Source organism: Halichondria panicea, chromosome 1, assembly GCF_963675165.1.
Source record: "Halichondria panicea chromosome 1, odHalPani1.1, whole genome shotgun sequence".
Taxonomy (NCBI): Eukaryota; Metazoa; Porifera; class Demospongiae; order Suberitida; family Halichondriidae; genus Halichondria; species Halichondria panicea.
Window position 1 is genome coordinate 13865040 of NC_087377.1, and position 19377 is coordinate 13884416.

General features: G+C 37.2%; 4 protein-coding genes across 11 annotated transcripts in view; 2 read left to right on the plus strand and 2 right to left on the minus strand.

Annotated features, from left to right (window-relative positions):
• LOC135349463 (uncharacterized) overlaps positions 1-9767 on the plus strand; it is a 42615-nt gene extending 32848 nt beyond the window's left edge. Inside the window, exons 1-4 of one of the 2 annotated variants that reach the window (XM_064547987.1) lie at positions 7993-8153; positions 8241-8622; positions 8800-9117; positions 9457-9767. In XM_064547987.1, the coding sequence (XP_064404057.1) occupies positions 8124-8153; positions 8241-8622; positions 8800-9117; positions 9457-9524 (798 nt within the window). In that variant the 5' untranslated portion in view covers positions 7993-8123 and the 3' untranslated portion in view covers positions 9525-9767. Of the gene's footprint in view, positions 1-7992; positions 8154-8240; positions 8623-8799; positions 9118-9456 lie in introns of those variants that run through there. The other variant, XR_010398922.1, reaches the window with a different exon arrangement.
• The window catches only part of LOC135348976 (uncharacterized), a 64244-nt gene that overhangs the window by 12201 nt on the left and 32666 nt on the right, over positions 1-19377 (minus strand). The gene's annotated exons all lie outside the window — the stretch shown is intronic.
• On the plus strand, positions 396-2473 carry LOC135352442 (uncharacterized). 3 transcript variants are annotated; one of them, XM_064551627.1, is made up of 6 exons: positions 396-517; positions 579-893; positions 1182-1460; positions 1506-1718; positions 1790-1987; positions 2046-2472. In XM_064551627.1, exons 1-6 carry the CDS (start codon positions 457-459, stop codon positions 2312-2314), a joined length of 1335 nt encoding a protein of 444 aa, XP_064407697.1. In that variant the 5' UTR covers positions 396-456; the 3' UTR covers positions 2315-2472. The 3 variants fall into 3 exon arrangements, with proteins under 3 accessions (XP_064407697.1, XP_064407698.1, XP_064407696.1); XM_064551628.1 differs by having other exon boundaries at positions 1182-1718; positions 1865-1987; positions 2046-2473; XM_064551626.1 differs by having other exon boundaries at positions 1182-1718.
• Positions 14648-17577, minus strand: LOC135343511 (uncharacterized). Its single transcript, XM_064540506.1, has 8 exons — positions 17455-17577; positions 16922-17400; positions 16644-16851; positions 16308-16591; positions 16082-16201; positions 15890-16024; positions 15696-15830; positions 14648-15636 (listed from the first exon to the last, which is right to left on the minus strand). Exons 4-8 carry the CDS (start codon positions 16513-16515, stop codon positions 14996-14998), a joined length of 1239 nt encoding a protein of 412 aa, XP_064396576.1. The 5' UTR covers positions 16516-16591; positions 16644-16851; positions 16922-17400; positions 17455-17577; the 3' UTR covers positions 14648-14995.

Below are 19377 nucleotides of genomic sequence, written 5' to 3' on the forward strand. Positions count from 1 at the left end.
TAAAGGCTATTTCTTCTTGCATAGCATTTATTTGTCTAGTAATATAGTGGCTGCGTTGCTTAGTCGACTTTTTAGAGCTAAATTCTCTTTACTTTTTAGAAAAATCAACATTAAAAATGATCAATTTCACTGTTTCTATGTACAGCACATTGTAGAGCAGTCAAGACAGGTAATGAGCATGCTGACTATAAATATAATCCTTTGTAGTTAGCCACGCCCTATAACGCGGAATGCTTCACGCAAAAATTTCGTAAAAATTTCGTTTCCAATCCCCTTTCTTTTGTATCTCTGGTTGTACTACTACAGTTTTTGTGCAAGTGCGCAATAATTTTACCTTTGCGCATTTTAACTATGGAATGTATGGCCACACCCATAATGCTCTTCATTTCCTATTTTTTAGGATTTGTGGCACAACAAGCACTAGTTGCAGCAGCTAGCTAGTATTAAAATTTAATCATGACAAGATTAGGAGCTGCTATTTACTGGTTGGCATTAAGTTTAACTCTTCAGATAAATGGTATACATGTATATTTGGCAGCTAGCTAGCATTAATTTTACTTTTTTGTTTGCACTTCTAGTTCTATCAGCAACCTTCCTGGTGAGTGATGAGAGGCCGTGTCCAATGGAGAGAGTCACATTCACCTGCACTGCTCCTGGAGCTAACCTGAGATGGTCACTATCTGATGTTGCTTCAAATATCGATGTTCACTCTGAGTTCACTCCCCTCAACACACCTCTGATGCCAGTACAAGGTTACACTGTGACACGGATTGCTCTCAACAATGCTGGCATAGCATCCACCCTCTCAAGAATAGCCGAGGATGGAGTCATGGTGACTTGTCTAAACCCAAACCCTTCAAATGAGATTGGATCAGCGACCATTCAGTTGGCTGGTGAGGTACCGTACTTACTCGATTTAAGGCGACACTTAAAATAATTACGAAGCCAAAGGTCGTTTCTTTTGGAGGTTGAAAAATTATGTTGAAGTCCTGATTTAATTTAGAGGGTCGCATCTAATTGGAGGTTACTCTACTATCTTCGAATACAGGCCGCTTAAATTACTAGCGGCCTGGAATTAAGGCCATAATGGTTTAATTGACTTCTATTTAGGACGCGACATTAAATCGGTATACTCCATCACTTATTGAGTAACTCATGCCCGGGCCACACTTCCAACACAGTTCCTCCTTCTCCTCCTCAAAGAGTCGGTCACTCTGTTGATAACAGTTCAGCCGATGGAGTCAGTGTGACTGTACAGTGGGACCCTCCTACTGAGACTGGTGGTAGAGATGACCTTACCTACACAGTGACTATCTCACCTCCGGCCCAGCTCTCTGCTACTGTCCTCACATCCACCTCTGTCACTATGACTGCTCAATACAATGTGAACTACACTGTCAGTGTTGTGGATACCAACTGTGCTGGGAACAGTACAACTGCTGAGTACAGCTTTAGGATTGGTAAGCTGGCAGCATTACGCAGTCACATTTCCGATTCCTTTGCAGGCGGCTGTCCTGAGTTGACCAATCCCACAAATAGAACATTTGGACCAGTGTCCAGCAGATTGCCAGGATCCACTGTAACAATCCAGTGTGATAAAGGGTATGTGTCTCCTGTTACGATGGTGACATGTGATGACGGTACACTATTGTGGAGCCCAAGCTCTGAAACTATCATGTGTGGTCAATTGCAACAAACCCAGGCTCCTCCAACAACTGGTGAGTTTTACGAATCAGCTGTTGGTATAATTATATATAGCTATACCTTTGCTTAATTTACGTAACTTTAGCTCTTCTAATGAGATGCACTGCTCAACTGGACCCACCACGGAATGGTACCATTATCAGTGATCATTTTTTACCAGCTATTCCCGGTACACAAGTGTCCTTTCAGTGTGATAATGGACTGTTCCCCGAGGGGATATCGACTTCCACCTGTCTCGCTACAGGAGATTGGGACAGGAACCCAGGAGAGATTGTCTGTAGAGGCAAGTGCTACATTACCTGTATACTGTATTCAATTGAGCAGCCACCTATTATATGCAGTTCAATCCCCAAGTATTTTCACTGGTACTGACCTTGGTATTGCTGTTTCCGTTAGTGTGATTATCACGGCAGCTCTGTTTATAATCATTGGATTCCTCACTGGACTCTTAGTGATATATCTTCGCTATCATAAGAAAGCAGCGCATTTTCCGGCAGCTGAAGGACAAGGTAATGCAAGATCCACTGCACCCGTTGGCCCTGTGTATGAGGAGGTGTCTCCCAAAGAAGAGATTGAACTGAACACTAACCAAGCGTATGGACCATTATAGAACTGTTACTCATTGCAATAGCATTAATTTTTAACAGGTTACAAGGGCAAAGGTTATGAAAGTGATCGAGATTGTGGTAATGACTATCATACCCTATGTAGAAGCCAAAACAAACATTGAGTTGCATGGCCGTGGCTTGTTATCATACATTAGCCGCTATTTGAACTGTTTGTTTGCTTAACATGCACGATTGCATTCATCTCTATATTGTGAACAATTGAATGTCTATATCCTTTATGGTCACGGATCACAGCAGCTAGATAAATAAACATCAACAACACTATACACTATTCACAACTAGTGAGCAATAATAATTAGCAACTGTTTCATTAACAATCTTTACGTGCTGCAGGTATAAACACAACGCAATTTCTGTAGAATTTCATAGCACCATTTAAAAAGCCATATATATACACTGACAAGAGTCCATTAGTACATGTTTTAGTTTATTCTGGGCAGCTATATCAGTATAATGAATTGATGGACTGACTCCTAGAAAATAAGGATTCCCGATTAACTCTGGTGAGAGTATAGAGCCCATCATGCACACCCTCAGCCACGCACCGTATAGCAGGTTATTCTCATACGATAATTATATATAGTATGGTGAAAATGTTTGTATTGATCTTAATAATAGGTTCTATACGTCACTATCCTGAGCTGTACGAATATTTAATGAATACTAGTTCACACAAATGTGCACCAACGAAAATTACCCCCAATATGCAATACTAGATCAGTCTAGTTATACTGTACATGGAACAACCTTCAGAGAAAAAAGACAATGAAAAATTAAGGACTATAGTGCTCCATCGCCACATTTTGCCCAAAAATGAGGTGAAACAGGTATAGATGATCGGACAGCAAACAATCAAGGTTTGTAAATAGTAAACATCAGTCGACTAATAAACACATCCTGTACATGGTGATATAGATTTGGTAAAGACTTTCCAACGAAATAGCTACAATCACAAGCAACAATCACAAGCTCCAAAATTTAATTATCTTACTGCAGTGGTGGTCAAGACAAAGTGTGTGTTTTAGGTAATTCCTCTTCAGCCTCTCTTACATAATTATACATGTCACGTTGCGTTTGTAATAAGACACGTATATGCATACTTAGTTTTGTTAGCTTTTATATAGCTTTGTTTAGACATGCATGTATAACGCACGACGGTAGTAAACAAGACTATTGATATAGAGCCAAAAACTGTTAGTATAATTATATAGAAGCTATTCTTGCACTTGCATTACAGTTACACACATCACATACACAATATTGTGTGCCTCCATGCAGCGTATGCACATGTGCATCATTATTCATTAGGAACATCACGGAGCTGGCCGGCCTAATTAATGCTACTTCAATACACAAAGAGTTCATAACCATGCAGTGCCGATTAGAAATGTGAAAGAAAGTAGGAAACCAATATTTTTCCTTACGTATGTCATTATTATTATGTGAGTTAATTACTCCCCCTTTCACGGGCCAATGAAGTGTTTATAAGCATGCAGGCACTCCTTAGTTGCACTGTAGAAACTTTATACACTAACCCTATAACTATACGGGTAATGTATATACGACAAACAATCCATATACTATATACATGCATCTTTTTAATATAATACTCTTTAAGATAATTTCAGGGGATGCATGTGCTCTTTGAATCTCCACCATTCGAGCAAGTATACCACCAATATACCCGCACAGACCCGAATTCAAACATGCAAACAGTGAATACCAGTGCCCTAATATACAAAGGGCCTATAATTATATAATTATAGAGTCTACGCTAGACTAGTATAATTATGTGCATGCACTGACACACATAATTCACTGACCCCTATAATATCTAAATCAGTCATTGAAATGTTGATGTTCCGTTTCTCTGCAGTTATTAGGACAAGATGCATGTACAATATGGATTGTTTGTCGTATATACATTACCCGTATAGTTATAGGGTTAGTATAGTGTTAAGTTTCTAATAATAACAGTGTAACTAAGGAGTGCCTGCATGTATAAACACTCAGTTTAGCATATTCATGTATATTATAGTATCAGGTCTCAGATTAGTATTAGCTTACATTTTCTGTTGACCTCTGCACAATTATTAGACATGTATCTTCCTATAATACTATCGCAGAGAAACGGAAACAACTATACACATCAACATTTCAATGACTAATTCAGATATTAGGAGTAGGCTTTTCCCAATTATGCTAAAAAATTTGCCTATTATGCTATTCTTTTATGCCAGGAAGGTCCACCTATTATTCTTCGACTGTTAGTATGTTACCTATTATTCTTTGACTGTCACCTATTATTCCAATAGATTTTTCGGAAAATGAATCATTAAAAAAGTGTGTGAGACAGTGTTTACAAAAAGAAAAAGCTATTTTCTGTTATTATAGTTCTACACTCTTCTCCACTTCCAGATTGATCGGGTGATAAACAGGCAGCCATACTGTATACGTAGCCTCGATCCTAGGCCGAGTTTTCGCTTTTATAACGGTTAGGCAAACAACTAGGTACTAGTTGTCTGCGCATGCGTCAAATTTTCATTGTATTTGTGGTCGGCAAAGATATTTAATAAATCAATAATCGAAATTTGTACACAGAAAATGCACAGAGTGTGAGTACACAAAAGATGCACATAGGGAGCTGCTTCACAAGGGCCTGGGGAGTTGCCAGTTGTGCTGCAGCACGATTACAGTGATCCAGGGCAACTTCAAGATGATTGAATGCCTTCAAATTACGTTTCAACGATTTAGCAGGCTGCTGGACTTCTCTGATTCTAGGCCCCAACTCATAACTCAGTTAAACTTTGCTTGAGAAAACGTAGATTCTCTTGATGCCTCTGAGCTACCCAGCAACGCTCAGGTCATACTCCAGTCCTGTAAGTATAGGACAATATTAAAGAAACCAAACACGGTTAAACCCTTACCTTAAACTGTCCAGTCTCGTCCGTTAGTATAGCCAAGAGGAACAATGTTGGGATAGCTGGATAGTAGCCATTGCTCCTGTACAGAGAAGTAGACATTCAAAATACATGTAGATCTATACATATTAAATTTCTCGTATTAAACAGGTTATAGTGTCATTGTCGACGAGCTGATGATGGCAGCACCAAGTTCTCTATAGCTCACACTCTTCACTTGATCCAACACATTAATGATGATACTATAGTCTACCTAGATCTTTAATACCAAACATGAACAAGACTTGATAGCATAGGGCCCACACAAAAATATCTGACAAAGCTTTATACCTCTTCCCTTGTTGTTCAGTCTTCAGAATAATGTTTTCTAAGCTTCAGAGAAGAGAGAAGCTTCAGCTATAAAGAGCCATTCCAATAATGATAAAAAGGGAACTGACTTCTAGTACACGATAGTACACGAATATAAATGTCACAAAAGTGAACGAGAATATCCATTTGTCAGAATCTGACAAATTTTTTTTTTTTTTTAGCCTTTATGAAACGAGTAGTACGGGGGTAAGTACAAACGGGTAGACAGATATAAATCGAAATCTAAGTAAGGTAAAGATATGAAGAACAAACATATAGTAAGTTAAACGACTGACGCATGCGCAGACAACTAGTACCAGGCCTAGTTGTTCGCCTAACCGTTATAAAAGCGAAAACTCGGCCTGGGATCGAGGCTAACTGTATACACTGACTAGTTTTTTGGCCCAGACTTCACTCCTCTGGTTTTGGCCATTTGGTCTTTGCACTTAACGGCCCTTTATGTTAAACCACGCCTCTTTAAGTAAAACCACACCTCCAAATTTATTTTGTTCACCTATCATTCTGGAATAATGCTCAATGCTAATGGAGCTCAAAATGGTCCCTATTATTCCAAAATTATGCCAGCATAATTGGGAAAATCCTAATTAGCACATAATTATTATAATACTAGCAAGGCCTTTAGGGCACTGCCATGCATGCTTGGTGTTCAATGTTTGTACGTGCATGGGTGGATTGAATATGTTGGTAAAACTCTTTGCAATCAATTACACTCGTACTTACACGGGAATGAGCTATATACGGAGCTGGTATATACAGCCATGCATGTAGTATACACAGTCAACTCATATAATGGTCAAGAGTGGGAAATCACTATCACAATTAACACTACACTCATACAGGAAGCACTAATTCGATCTACTGATCTTGGCATCAAAACAAGAAGGGCAGCGTCTGGAAGCAGATTGACACAATGTAAGTGTTCATAATTTATACAAAACCAAATACAAAGTAAAGACAGTATAATCTCAACTTCCCAGATTCGTGGCGGTATATAATTATATATTATAATAATAACGACGCATGCACAGAGTGAGTGCTTTGCAGGCCGTTTATATAATTTATACTTCTTTGCGGCCATGCAGCTCCTGAGCTCAAACCTATAAGTACTTCATTACAATCACAGTGTTTTTCAATAATCATGCAGTACTGCATGATTGTGACATAGCCTAATTATACTATTATATGAATGTCATTACATATACAAGTTACTCCCCCCCCAGTCTCAAGGGCCAATAAATATATTTAAAGTGTTTACTGCAAAACTGCAAAAGGGCGTATGCATATGCCCTTTTGTTGCACTGTTAATTCACTGAATTTATACACACACAATAATTATCTTCCCATTTTCCATGCAGCTAAATTAACAAGACATGAACATTTCAATGTACTATAAAATTATAGAGATGCATGTGTGCACAAATAATTATTAGCCTCAACTCCATGCAGGCCTTTAGTCATGTCACTATATTATATACTAGATATACTATACTATAGCTATACTAATTATTAGGGCCAACATTCACAGATCAATACTCCTGCACTCAAACCTATACTTCACCAGTTAGTATATACATTATAATTACAAGTTTTTTTCCACGAAGTGCTGAAGTGTTGGTTAGAAATGTGCTGGAAAGTTCATAGCAAATAATATGAAACAGGAAACCATGCAAATGGAAATGCATGCAGATTCTTAGACTAGCTAATTGTTTGCATTCAACAGTATATATATCAACACTCAGAGCTGCTCACACTGAGAGAAGATTATGCTTCAATCTCTTCACAATAATCATAATTATAGAGACAATCGGGTTGATCCTCTTCGCTTCCACTATTTTCAATTCTGTGCAGTTGCTCACGTGCCAATGGACATTCACAGGATGTCACGTTACTTTAATTGTGCACAGTTTTTGTGTGGTATATAGTTCGACACTTTATCTACTCCTGATTATTCATTTCAAAATGATACAAGTAATCATAATTATTATTATTATATGGTTGAGAAGCATGCAGCATTGGACCATCTTCATTACAAGTGATCATAATTATTATTATTATGGTTAAGTTATTAGAGAAGCATATTAATTGGACCACCCAACAAGTTTCTCGGGTTTTCACTGGAGCAAAACACGGATGGCTTCAGAGCCACTATAATTAATATACGTATATAGGCTTCAATGTAAAGCAACGTGAACCGAATGTAAACGACGTCTTGAGATATCATTAATATTATTATGGTTATCACTTGATTGTTAGTCTTGCAAGCCACGCCCCTTCATATTGCGAGACCATAGTATGAATGTATATACAAGATTCATAGACTGCTCTCTAGAGAGTTTCAAAAATGTCACGTCATCGATCTACACGTACATGTATATAGCCACTGCACGGATCCAGACAAAATTGTTGCCCCTTTTTATAAAGCCCATTTGCAAGGCTATTTTGTAGTGCATGCAGTATAGAAAGACACTATATTTCACAGATCTTCTATAATCTAAAAAGCATGACTCCAATATTAATTCCAGTGGTACTGGTAAGTATAATAATTGTGTGTCCTATATAATTATAGTTGTAATTATAATTATACTTACTTCCAACTCTCTGCATGCATGGTATACAGGGTGTAGTTATGCTTCTAGGAGTGGATGTGTCTGGTCAGACGACCATTGTATCTTCTCTGCAATCAACAAACAGAACGTATGTTTGTCCAGGAGAGATTGTTACCTATGTCTGCAGTGGAGTTGGAACCCAAATTAGGCTATCAGCACCACCACACATTCCTTCGGACGTTCCTTTGACGTATGTGCGTGAAGACACTCCCGGAAGAGGATATCTAGGAGATGGCCCTATTGCATCAAATCTTATATCAACTGATTCATCATTGATGGTAGCAGACTTGATAGTGCAAAATTCTTCACTGCCGGAGTTTTCTGTTCGTTGCACTGTTCTTATACCTCAGAATTCTACATCAGATGCTGTACCCCATCAGCACAAACCTTCAGGTACTGTAAGATGCAGTCAGTAAATACAGTCTTTGGAGTAATCTGCTCCTGGTAAAATTACTCACCATCCATGCACTCAGTCACGGAATATATGACATAGACCTACATTGATAAATGTGGTAATACATGTAATTATACCATGGTCACACAAATCATTTTATTATTTTTATTATATAGGTCCTCCTTTAGAAGTGACTTCTCCTATGATCAGATCTTTTTTTCCACCAAACGAGGTTAACACGGCTGGTGTGCGAGTTAATTGGACACATAACGATGGAAATTATGACCCTAGTCACTTCACAATCCAGGTGTTTGAGAGTGATACTAACACTGCAATTAAATCCATCGCTATTTCTGCAGAAAGCAATAGTTTCGAAGCAATACTTGCTGTACCCTTCAGTGCTCCCATGAAAGTCTATGCACGTATAACAGTGACGTCCAAGTGTAGCCAGACAACCAATGGAGTTATTACCAACACTATTCAGATAAATGAAAGTTAGTGGCTATATATATATAATAGAGTAATAACTAACTTTTCTGTCGAATATACCATGCATTCAGACACGAATTCCTATAGGAAGTGTTTAGGCAAACCCTCGCAACTAAAGTCCAATGGTGTAATAATTATTACCCGGAAATCAATATACATATAATAATGTAACTTGTACAATTCCATGCAGTTATATGGCAATGATGGCATGCATTCTTCGTTTTCATAAATTTCTTGATTTCTAGTCAAGATTATCCTAAAATTTTCCAAGGAACATTCGTATCTTTTTTAAAAAATCTTGAACCATAATAATTATTATTAATGCTATCAATTCTATTTTGCAGGTATAAAGACAGCATACGTGTTCTGGGTACTCCTTTCAGCTGCAACAATTGTCCTAACAATAATCTAGGTGTATTATTATGCCTGCACTTTGCTGTGAACCAAAATTTGAATGTATGCTATTAAGAGACTATAATACTTTTAGTGTAGAAAAATTATTGTACTATAGCTGTTAATAAATTCACTGATGTTTTTTATACAGGAACTAAATTTCTGTGATTCTAATAATTATAGCTGTCGAACACATAGAATCTTGGACATCGCTAGATTAAAAAAATTATGTAAATTTTGTTTTTGTACTCATCAACTTCTACGGGAATTAATGCGCATGCGCACAACAACACGGTATATACATACGTAACGTTAGCGTGTATATTTCGAGGGTGGTATTACTATAGCGGTTTTCGCTGATCAAGCATGTACCATGAGCATTTATACCCAATATCACATGCATGCATGCATGTAGCCTCGATTCCAGGCCGATTGCAGAAAAAGGCTATTATTCCGTGAAAATTAAATCCGCTAAAATTTCTACCCTCGAAATATACTCTCTATACGTTACAGTGCATCCAAGAATAACAAGAATACCACAAATGTGTGACAATGTCCGGATTATGTGGTGTATATTTTGCATTTAAAGGTAATATGGAAGGCCTTCAAAAGTTTTACTGGAGTTGAGAATAGAGTCAGGCAACAAGGAGGGATAGTAAGTTTGGGTGGATTTCACAGGCATGCCGAGCTAGTTGTGGACATGAGATGTTAGAGGGGATTTCTTGATCACATAAATAATATAGAGAGCACTTGAAACATGAGCTCGGACGACAGAGCTCATGCACTCATTGAAGGCATCATTTGAATGCTTTATCTAAGGCAACATCCTATAGCCAATGAATGTCATGATAATTATTACGGATGCAATTAGTGCAGCTGCATGCATGAATGGGGCTGCAATCATAGGCCTGTGCCAAATATTCAAATTTGTTCACCTATTATTCAAATTATTTATTTGCACTTGAACAGCCTATTATATATTCAACTTCATCAGCCTATTATTCAAATTGATGACACCTATTATTCAAATTATTCAACACACACAGCAGCGAAATAAAACACCTATAAATTATGTAGCACTAAAAAATGGGATTACGTCATTATTTTCTAATTTCAGCAGCGAAATAACAAACTTTAGCACAAAAAATGTGGTTTCAACATTGACAATCATAAAAATTAGATTTACTGCACGTAAAATGTGGGTGTGTTCTGAGCTACTGCACATGTGCAACTCAATGAACTATTTTCACAGTGCCTATTATTCAAGTTGTAAAAAAGGCTGCCTATTATTCAAAAAATTATTCCGGAATATTTGGCACAGGCCTAGCTCAGCCTGTAGATAGGGGTTGGTAGATTATGCTCGAGATATTTCCTATTATGCTATTCTTTTATGCTCAAGTAAACAGCCTATTATTCATTTCAAATCGCCTATTATTCCCACATCATTCCTCCAAAGCACAACATAGATCCCATGTCGTTGCACAAGTAACATCAAACTATAAATAATTGCCGAGACTCTATCTATAAAAATTATTAACACTATAATAGAATTGCAAGGTCAGGAGATAATTAACCACCAGTATAATATACTTCCAAAATGTCGTACTGACCTGTATTTCTGTGAAATCTGCCTATTATTCTCGTAATTGTTATAAATGTGCCTATTATGCCAGCATAATTCTCACCAAAAAAATTTACCTATTATACTCAAAATTATGCTAGCATAATCTACCAACCCCTAGCTGCAGATGTCGTACGGTTATAGAGGTTAAAGGATAAGATAATTATTAAGATCATCATAATTATTCTTTTTACTTCTTTTTGACAATGACAATAGTAATTTCAGGGTCTGAGAGACAATGATATAGCTAGGACACACGTGTCCAGCATAGATTCAAACATTCTACACTAGACTACAATGTACCTGTTAGATAATGAATGTTCCGATTTTTTACTGTTTTATTAATCACCACAAACCCACCACTTCAATTTTCAAAATATTTGGATATGTTGCATTCACCTACACAATGCATGGTATCAGCAGATTTTCATAATTACATCTAAAAATGTACTCATAAATTATTCTATATAGCGAGTGATGAGAAAAACCTATCCAGCTAGGCCTGAGCTAATTATTTGGTATATTTTTATAATAGGCAGCATCTGAAAATAATTATGGAAAATTTCAAATCCAAGACACTTTTGCACATGAGCGAAGTGGACACACACATCATCTAAAAAAGATTTTGAAAGTCCTTAAACTGTAAAGCATCAAATCTATACTGGAGTTGCACCCACCTATAGCCCGGGAGCTGTAGGAAGAAAGAGATCTAGAGGACAAACTTATACTGTTTATACTGCAGTTTTATATCGTTCATATTCCAACTGATCATTAATTTGTCAAACAATGCTTGAATAATAGGTGAGAGCTTCTAATTGAATAACAGGGGATGAAAGTGAAAATAAAAGACTTGAATAATTATAATTATAGGCAAAATTGATTGAATAATTAGCTCAGGCTTAGCTCCGGCTGATTATAGAGAAATTTGTTCAATTTCCTGATGAGGGTAATAGTGGGCGACATTAGGCCAGTGGAGAGTGAATGTAACAAATGCTTTTGAATAGAACTTTGGTACACCATAAAATACGACAGTCAATTTCATGCTGAATACGTTTCCTGTTGGGAAAATGGAGATATCTTCTGTTTTGGTGAGTCCAACCCTAAACAGGAGTCTTTAGCGAACAGATTTGACTGCATGCATTTTGTTGTTAAACAGCTTCTGCAGAAGGTGCAGTGGTGTGGAGATCATCGCACCCATAATTATAATGGCCCTATCTGCATGGAGTCATTTGATCCATTACAATCAGATTATAGTCTTATATATTATAGTCGAGTCTTAGATATTATAGTGTTGGTAAAAGGACAGAGCCCTATTAACACCCCAAAGATGTCGAACGACCGTTTACTCTGACAGATGTAGAGTATATAATTACACTAGTACTAGTGTTTCAACAAGCCCTAGAATTTTTTATTTATGCGCATGCGAAACTGTTAAAGCAGAATGGGCAACTCAACTGAGTCAACTCAATGTTTTTGACGGGGGCAAACTTTTCTACACAAGAAAAGCTTTCCCAGTCAAAAACATGAGTTATAATTATAGCAAAGCTTCTTGTATGGCAAAAATTATATCAGCTCAGGAAATGCCTTGCAGGGCACTATACACATGCATTTATATATTTCCTTGTAGGTTTTGGTATGCCCAAAAATAAAGGAACTATACAAAGCCAGTGGAAACTCAAAAGAACCATGATTCCTAACGAGTCTTACGGAGAGTCAAAGAAGCAATGTTCATGACCAGATGAGGAAATGAGATTGAAAGCTAACTTGTCGTATGGTGAAGTGAGAAGTAGTGGAGCTACAAAAGTGAACATGGAAGCGAATCATTCGTATGGTTTGGTAATTAAGAGAAACCATTGACTTGGATAAGAGAGTGGAGTATGATTACGTTGACAATGAACTAGCTGTTCGGATATTGCAAATAGAGTCTCATAATTAAACTTTTTTACACGTATCAGCACATGCAGTATCACAAACTCTCCAAGTTAACAGTAAAAATATCTCACGCTTTGTCAGTTTTGATTACGATACACATGTATACATTAATGATTTGCTAATAGTAACAACGCTAGATTCACTGAATGCAAATCTCATACACAAAGTTATAGTCACACTTCTCTTTTAATGGTTTAATTCAGTAAACAATAAGTCAATCTTCTTCAATGCCAGCTCTTGAATTGGTCGCAGACACACTTTGAAATTCCAGCATCATTATTATTCACAGAAGAAATAAAAATAAAGAAAAAGCAAAATTATGCTCCCTGTTATTTTTATGAAGCCTTGAAATACCCAAAAGTATGATGTGACCGGTTAGCGTCCAGCAGATTTTCTAGTTCGAGATCCCAATTGAGCCTGTGCATGTAGATATACCCGAGGGAAGAGGTGATTTAGAAATTTACATGCATGCATGCATGGTAGTTCCCTAAGCCTACAGTGGATTAATGATATAATTATACAGCTAGAGAGGTTTGCAGTTTTTCTAGGATTACCTTTAATTACAGTTGAGTGATCTGAGCTTAATACGCATAGAATGCGCTGCAAAATTGCCTTATATATTTCTCCTACAGCTATACACACAAAAAAACCCAGCTGCAACAGAGATATATACAGCTATATACTAAACGATGTTTAACGGTAATGCAGAATGTCGGCCATTTACCTCAATTGTCAGACAGACATCGGACAATCATATAGACGCCATGCATGCAGTATAATTATATCGCTCTAGCTGGTAGCAGAAAAGTGACCCTTCATCAATAATTATTGAGTCAAGGTAAATGGCCGACATTCCAGATTATTGGTCAAACCTCTTTCTGCAGCTAGGCCCTGATAAATTATGCTCGGAATAATTTTAGCGTAATAGGTGTTTAAAGGGCAACTATCTCCATTTTTGGTAAAGATCATTACATTAAGTTTTGCATAACGAGGTTAATTCTCTGGCAAAAAATGGCTAAAGGGGATCAATTCAAGTATATGGGGTGCCATGGTATCAAAATTAATACAAATTGCACGTACATCAGAATACATAATATATATATTAAATGCAGATGGTGCATATGATATGCAGATGTCCCAATCATAATGATACGTAAATGCAGTATTTATTATAATTTATTATGAGACTGCTGCATTAATATATCAGGTACTAACATATATACAAGTGTATGTGCTGCATTTGTATATGCAACCACTTCATTTGCTATATGCATTTTTACAGATGCACCATCTGCATTTATATAATTATTGTGTCAGTTCTTGTGTCTATGACTCCACTCCATGCATGCATGTCTTAATTTTGTTATTTCACATTTTTGGGGAATTATCAGATTTTACGAGAATAATCGGATTTTTGTTATGAGAATAATAGGCACATTTTTCATAGATAAAATGGCATAATATTTATCAGGGCCCAGCTGCAATGTGAGCAACTGAGGGCTGAATATTGATAAGCTTTATACTCAGACTAACTAGCAGACAATTATAATATTTTTTACTTTTACGCAGGGAATGGCAAAAGAGTGGGAAATGATGGGGTGTGACATTTCTCTTGCCTGAAGTTGCATGTCCATGATGTATTTGACCTTTCTTTCGCAAAACTTTGACGTATGACGGGGGTGAGGGTATATGGTGCATTTAGGTGTCTGAAACCAACAAATAATGCAATGGTAAGGTAATACAACAGTATACTGTATATCTAGAGAATTCTATTCTAAGGGGTTATTTTATGTGGCGTATTCTTATTCTAAAACTTGTACCAACATGCATGATCGGAACTATAATACCTATAATAATGATGAAACGCAATACACTCAAATGTTACAGTTTGCTACATTGCAGTTCTTTAGGGAATGTCTTGTGATGAACTCGTTATACTAGGGGTCCACGTATATATAGTCGTACTCGTGCAGTGGTTCACATCCCCCTATCTGACCAACAACACTTGTTAGCTGACCATATGACTGATTAGACTTCAACTCAATCTGCTCTTGCTCAATTGTATTTAGTTCAGGATGCTCGTTCTTTGGTGTCACTTTGATCTCGCTGTACTGATGACGGATTTTGCTGCCTGGAGACAAACATAGTGAACAAGCAGCCACATTGCTCCTGGCAGTTGAACACCTCTTGTCTGTGTGTCTGTAAGACTCGTTAGCTTTCAACTCAACTTCTGTCATATCCGAGACATTGCCTTTGATTTTCGCTAAACCAACCTCATCGTACAAAACAGTGTTGGAATGCTGACCTGACTTTCTTTGTTTGGGAATTGTAGAGGGTGGACATTTCCTACTAGGTGTTGTCATTAGCTGGCTGCCGTTCGATAGCTTCTTATGCATTGGAACCATTTCCTCAACGCCATCAGGATGCATATCTTCCAAATGCTGGCATTCTTGAGAATTGGGTGGCTTTTGAATAGCAAATGCAAATGTATAATTCTTAAAACAATTTATCACCTCAGATGACTCTTGAGCGTCATATTGAACTGTTTTTGAATTGATATCAAGCTTGTTTTTGGTTCCTATACAAAATAAGAAAGTTTGAAAAAGGAAATCTTGATTTGTTCACTCTTAAAATTACCTTTAGTGCGCTGTTTATATACTTTGTATATTATGAATACCCAATAGAGGAGAAGGATTCCTATCCCAACGCATGAAAGTACTAACATTGCATCAAGCAAACTGTTGGGAACTTGTTGGTTTGTGAAACACACATCTGTAATGAAATAAACAATGCCACAGAAAGTATCGCAAATAAGAGTTAAATCTTCAAACCATTTGAAATAATCGCAAAGGTTGTCAACAGAGTGCTACATCCAATAAACAGCATGAAGAGGATCAGTGTTATCGAGATTTGAATGCATTTGTTAGTAACGATGAACACATTCAATCGGGATATTGTATGAACACCTGTGCATGCATGAAGTGGGTGGCCTTAGCTTCATGTAGTGACGATAATATACTCACCGTTAGCATTCCAAGCTATTAACAGGCACAGTATCATTGTAGTGTGCACAATAAAGCATCCTAAGAATGATGATACAATAATAAGGATAGCGCCCTCTCTTACACCCAGCTGGAACAACTCTGTAGGTGAGAATTCTCAATAGTAATCCAAGTTTAGTGTATATGAGTTCATTATAATTATACGACTCTTGCTCACAAAAGCAGTTGTTACTTTATATTCACATACCTCCTGATTCTGTAATCATGTACTCTATTCGTTCCACAATCAACAAGGTATCATTCATCAACACAGAGAACTCAAAGTAGTACATGGTATCAAGAGTAGTAAGTGAAAGTGAGACAGGAGTTGTGATAGGATTTGATAGATTTCCATAATCCGGATCTGTAGTGTATCGAATGGTACACATTTGATGCTCACTAACATCTCCTCTCATGGGTAAACACTGCACATAAATTTGGCATCTCGATGACTGATTAACAGCAACTCTAAAGTATAGTGATTATTGTAATCTGTAAAAAAAAGTCGATAAATATAATAACTATACCAGATTAATTCCCTCACCTACAGATGTGGGATACTCTACTTGTTCACTCTCAATGTCAGCGATCTTGGCTTGTAGGGTAATTTCACTCACTTTTTCTGTACAATTACTGAAAACGGACGAGCAAATAGTATCTTGACAGGTACTTTGGTTGAGCCATGTCCATCCACATCCAGTGACATTGATGAGGTATTCTTGGGAATTTTCATATTCAGGACAATCTGGTTGCTATAGCAGCAATGCAGTGTGCATTCAAACATTTTGGGTCAAGTACAGTACTATATATATTTATACGTACCTGAAATGTTCTCCATGATACATCTACACTAGATACAAGTCCAGACTCATAACGTACAATCACAGCTGAATAAACTTGGGGGCTAACAGATGGAAATGTTGGCTGCAAAATGCTGATATTCACTGGCACTATCTTATTCGTAAAAAGAGAATCGCAAGAAATAATTTCAATATTCTGTTTTTTCAGATCTGACAGATCAACAGTGAGAATCGTTGAAGCATTAATCAGAGTCCAATTCATATGATTTTTGTATACATTAAAGTTTGTTAACTGGTAAAATGGAAATGCTGGGATTGGTTGGTATACGTAGTGTACTACACTATCCGAGGGAAGAACAATAATTATGTTTTTGCTGGTATTGTACGTCCATCGCAAATAAGGAGCATTTGTAACATTGCAGATAAGTTTAACAGTAGTAGGACAGTACGAACCAGAAAGTGTGTCTTTTCCATCATCTGTAATTACACTTACTGAGGTTCCTATATCATTGTTCACAAATGGTATAACGTCTCTAGAATATCTCTATCACATACCTTGGCAGTAGTGTAACCAGCTTAGCAGAAAGAGTACAAAGCATCTTGCATAACATTGCATCATATCTCTTGTAAGTAATCCTCTTCTTTACAGCAACAACTGTATGACTATCATAATCTCTCATTAATTGTTGGTGCATGTTTATATAAGTACATGCTTCCTGTTGCAATAATTATTGGTATTGCTTATGTATAGTGTAACCAACTCTATTCAGCCTTTTTGGTACTAGATATTACACCAACAGTGAGAATTCTGAAAAACAAAATTAAGCGGATAGCTATAGTCTACATTTTCGTTAGAACTGATTCTCATCAATCACAATCAAATTATACACACAAATAATTTACTCTATCAGAACGAACACACATGCAGGGAGTTTAGTAACTTGGTGGTGAGGCAAATAATTATGAGAAACCAGCAAAAGCTATATAATTATTGTGGTGCATAGAAATGCTCATTGTCCCGTGTTTAGATGTCAGGGTTAGCTGTAGCGATAAACTCGGAGTCAATTTCTCAGTTATGATTCGGATAAATGATAGGGAATCTTTTACCAGTTGTTCTTACAGAGCAAATCATCAACCAGCAGTTTTAGTGTTTTAGTCAATGTGTCACTGCATGGAAACATTGCATAGGGAACAAGGTCCAGTTTATGCTAAAGTTACCATTTCCCATTGCAGTCAGTCACAACAACGCTTATTCGCTTGACCACAAAATAGTGAAGTATCCCTTTTGCCTTAGTGGCTTTTCAACTGCTGGCGAACAATGCCAAAACCATCTGCTCAGCTATAATCTATATAATTGATCATCGAGTCTTGGTGCAGTTGCAAAGGAATGGAGAGAGATTTATTGGAAAGGCTCTAAATGTTCCAGTTAATAAAAACTGTCTGAGGAACACCTGCTTCTGGGCAAGAAATTAAGGATCTTCATACTCTTTCCTTTGGGAATTGGGATAATTTATATAGCCCTTCATTTAGGAATTTCCTCTATATAGGCCACACCAATTATGTTTCACGGATTTTCCGGGCTATATTTTTGCAAAAATAAACAAATTAGTGGTCCAGGTCAGAGGTCAGAATAGCCACGTGATCTAGCAAAACGTTGTAACTAAAGTGACTTTTTGTGGTGTTTTGTGACTCCGTTTGTGGTTTATAATGCATTTTTTCTTTTTTTGCCTGCCACCCTGGTCTGTTTTTGGGGATTAAAAAAGTCCGTGAAACATAAGATCAATTTGGTGTGGCCATATTCTCTATAGGGAATTAGGGAGACAGATTGCATAGCTTGAAGATTTCATCACCATTAACCTGGATTCAGCGAGTTGATGCCCTTGATTTTCCAAGTCTGAGAGTTGTAGTCAATATCTTCCACCAGGATTTCGGTGTATAAGATGACATCATCATGTCGTCATCACAGCTTAGTACTTCAATGTGTGATATGTTAGATATGCAGGATGACATTGCAAAATTGTGAAGTTAACACTGAAGTAATTTGAGAAAATCTGCATGTGCATGCACATGACTGTTATTGTCAATTTAAGATCTCTGCCACATGCTTTGGAGGATGATGATTTCTTTGAAAAGCAGATCACGAGATTGGATTTTTGCTCTTTCCAATCATGCTCACTTGGAAGTGATCATGGATGGACAGCTTTCTTTGCTTCACATTCTTCCTCAATCCTCACACGTGCAGTTGACGATGCATGAGTTTCCATTGCTCCCAGGTTGTTCAACTATACGTTTACTCAAATTAATTTGGGATCCTTGGACCTTGATAAAGGTTTAACCTTTCGAGAGGCAGAGTTTGTGAATGATGCATACAGTGATAATTTCATTGTTTAGTTCCTTGCAGATTGAAAGGTGAGTAGAGGAAGGACAGCATTGCATGGATGCTTTCTGGAAGTACAGGGGTAATATTGGTAGTCCTAT

Bases quoted from the DNA above. Each gene is read 5' to 3' on its own strand.
- LOC135352442 (XM_064551626.1), top strand. From the start codon at position 457: ATGACAAGATTAGGAGCTGCTATTTACTGGTTGGCATTAAGTTTAACT. The intron at 894-1,181 runs GTGAGGTACCGT...CTTCCAACACAG, and splicing joins AGCGACCATTCAGTTGGCTG to TTCCTCCTTCTCCTCCTCAA. The intron at 1,719-1,789 runs GTGAGTTTTACG...ACGTAACTTTAG, and splicing joins CCAGGCTCCTCCAACAACTG to CTCTTCTAATGAGATGCACT.
- LOC135343511 (XM_064540506.1), bottom strand. From the start codon at position 16,515: ATGAGAGGAGATGTTAGTGAGCATCAAATGTGTACCATTCGATACACT. The intron at 16,025-16,081 runs GTGAGTATATTA...ATGCATGCACAG, and splicing joins AATAGCTTGGAATGCTAACG to GTGTTCATACAATATCCCGA. The intron at 15,637-15,695 runs GTAATTTTAAGA...TATTTTGTATAG, and splicing joins ATATAAACAGCGCACTAAAG to GAACCAAAAACAAGCTTGAT.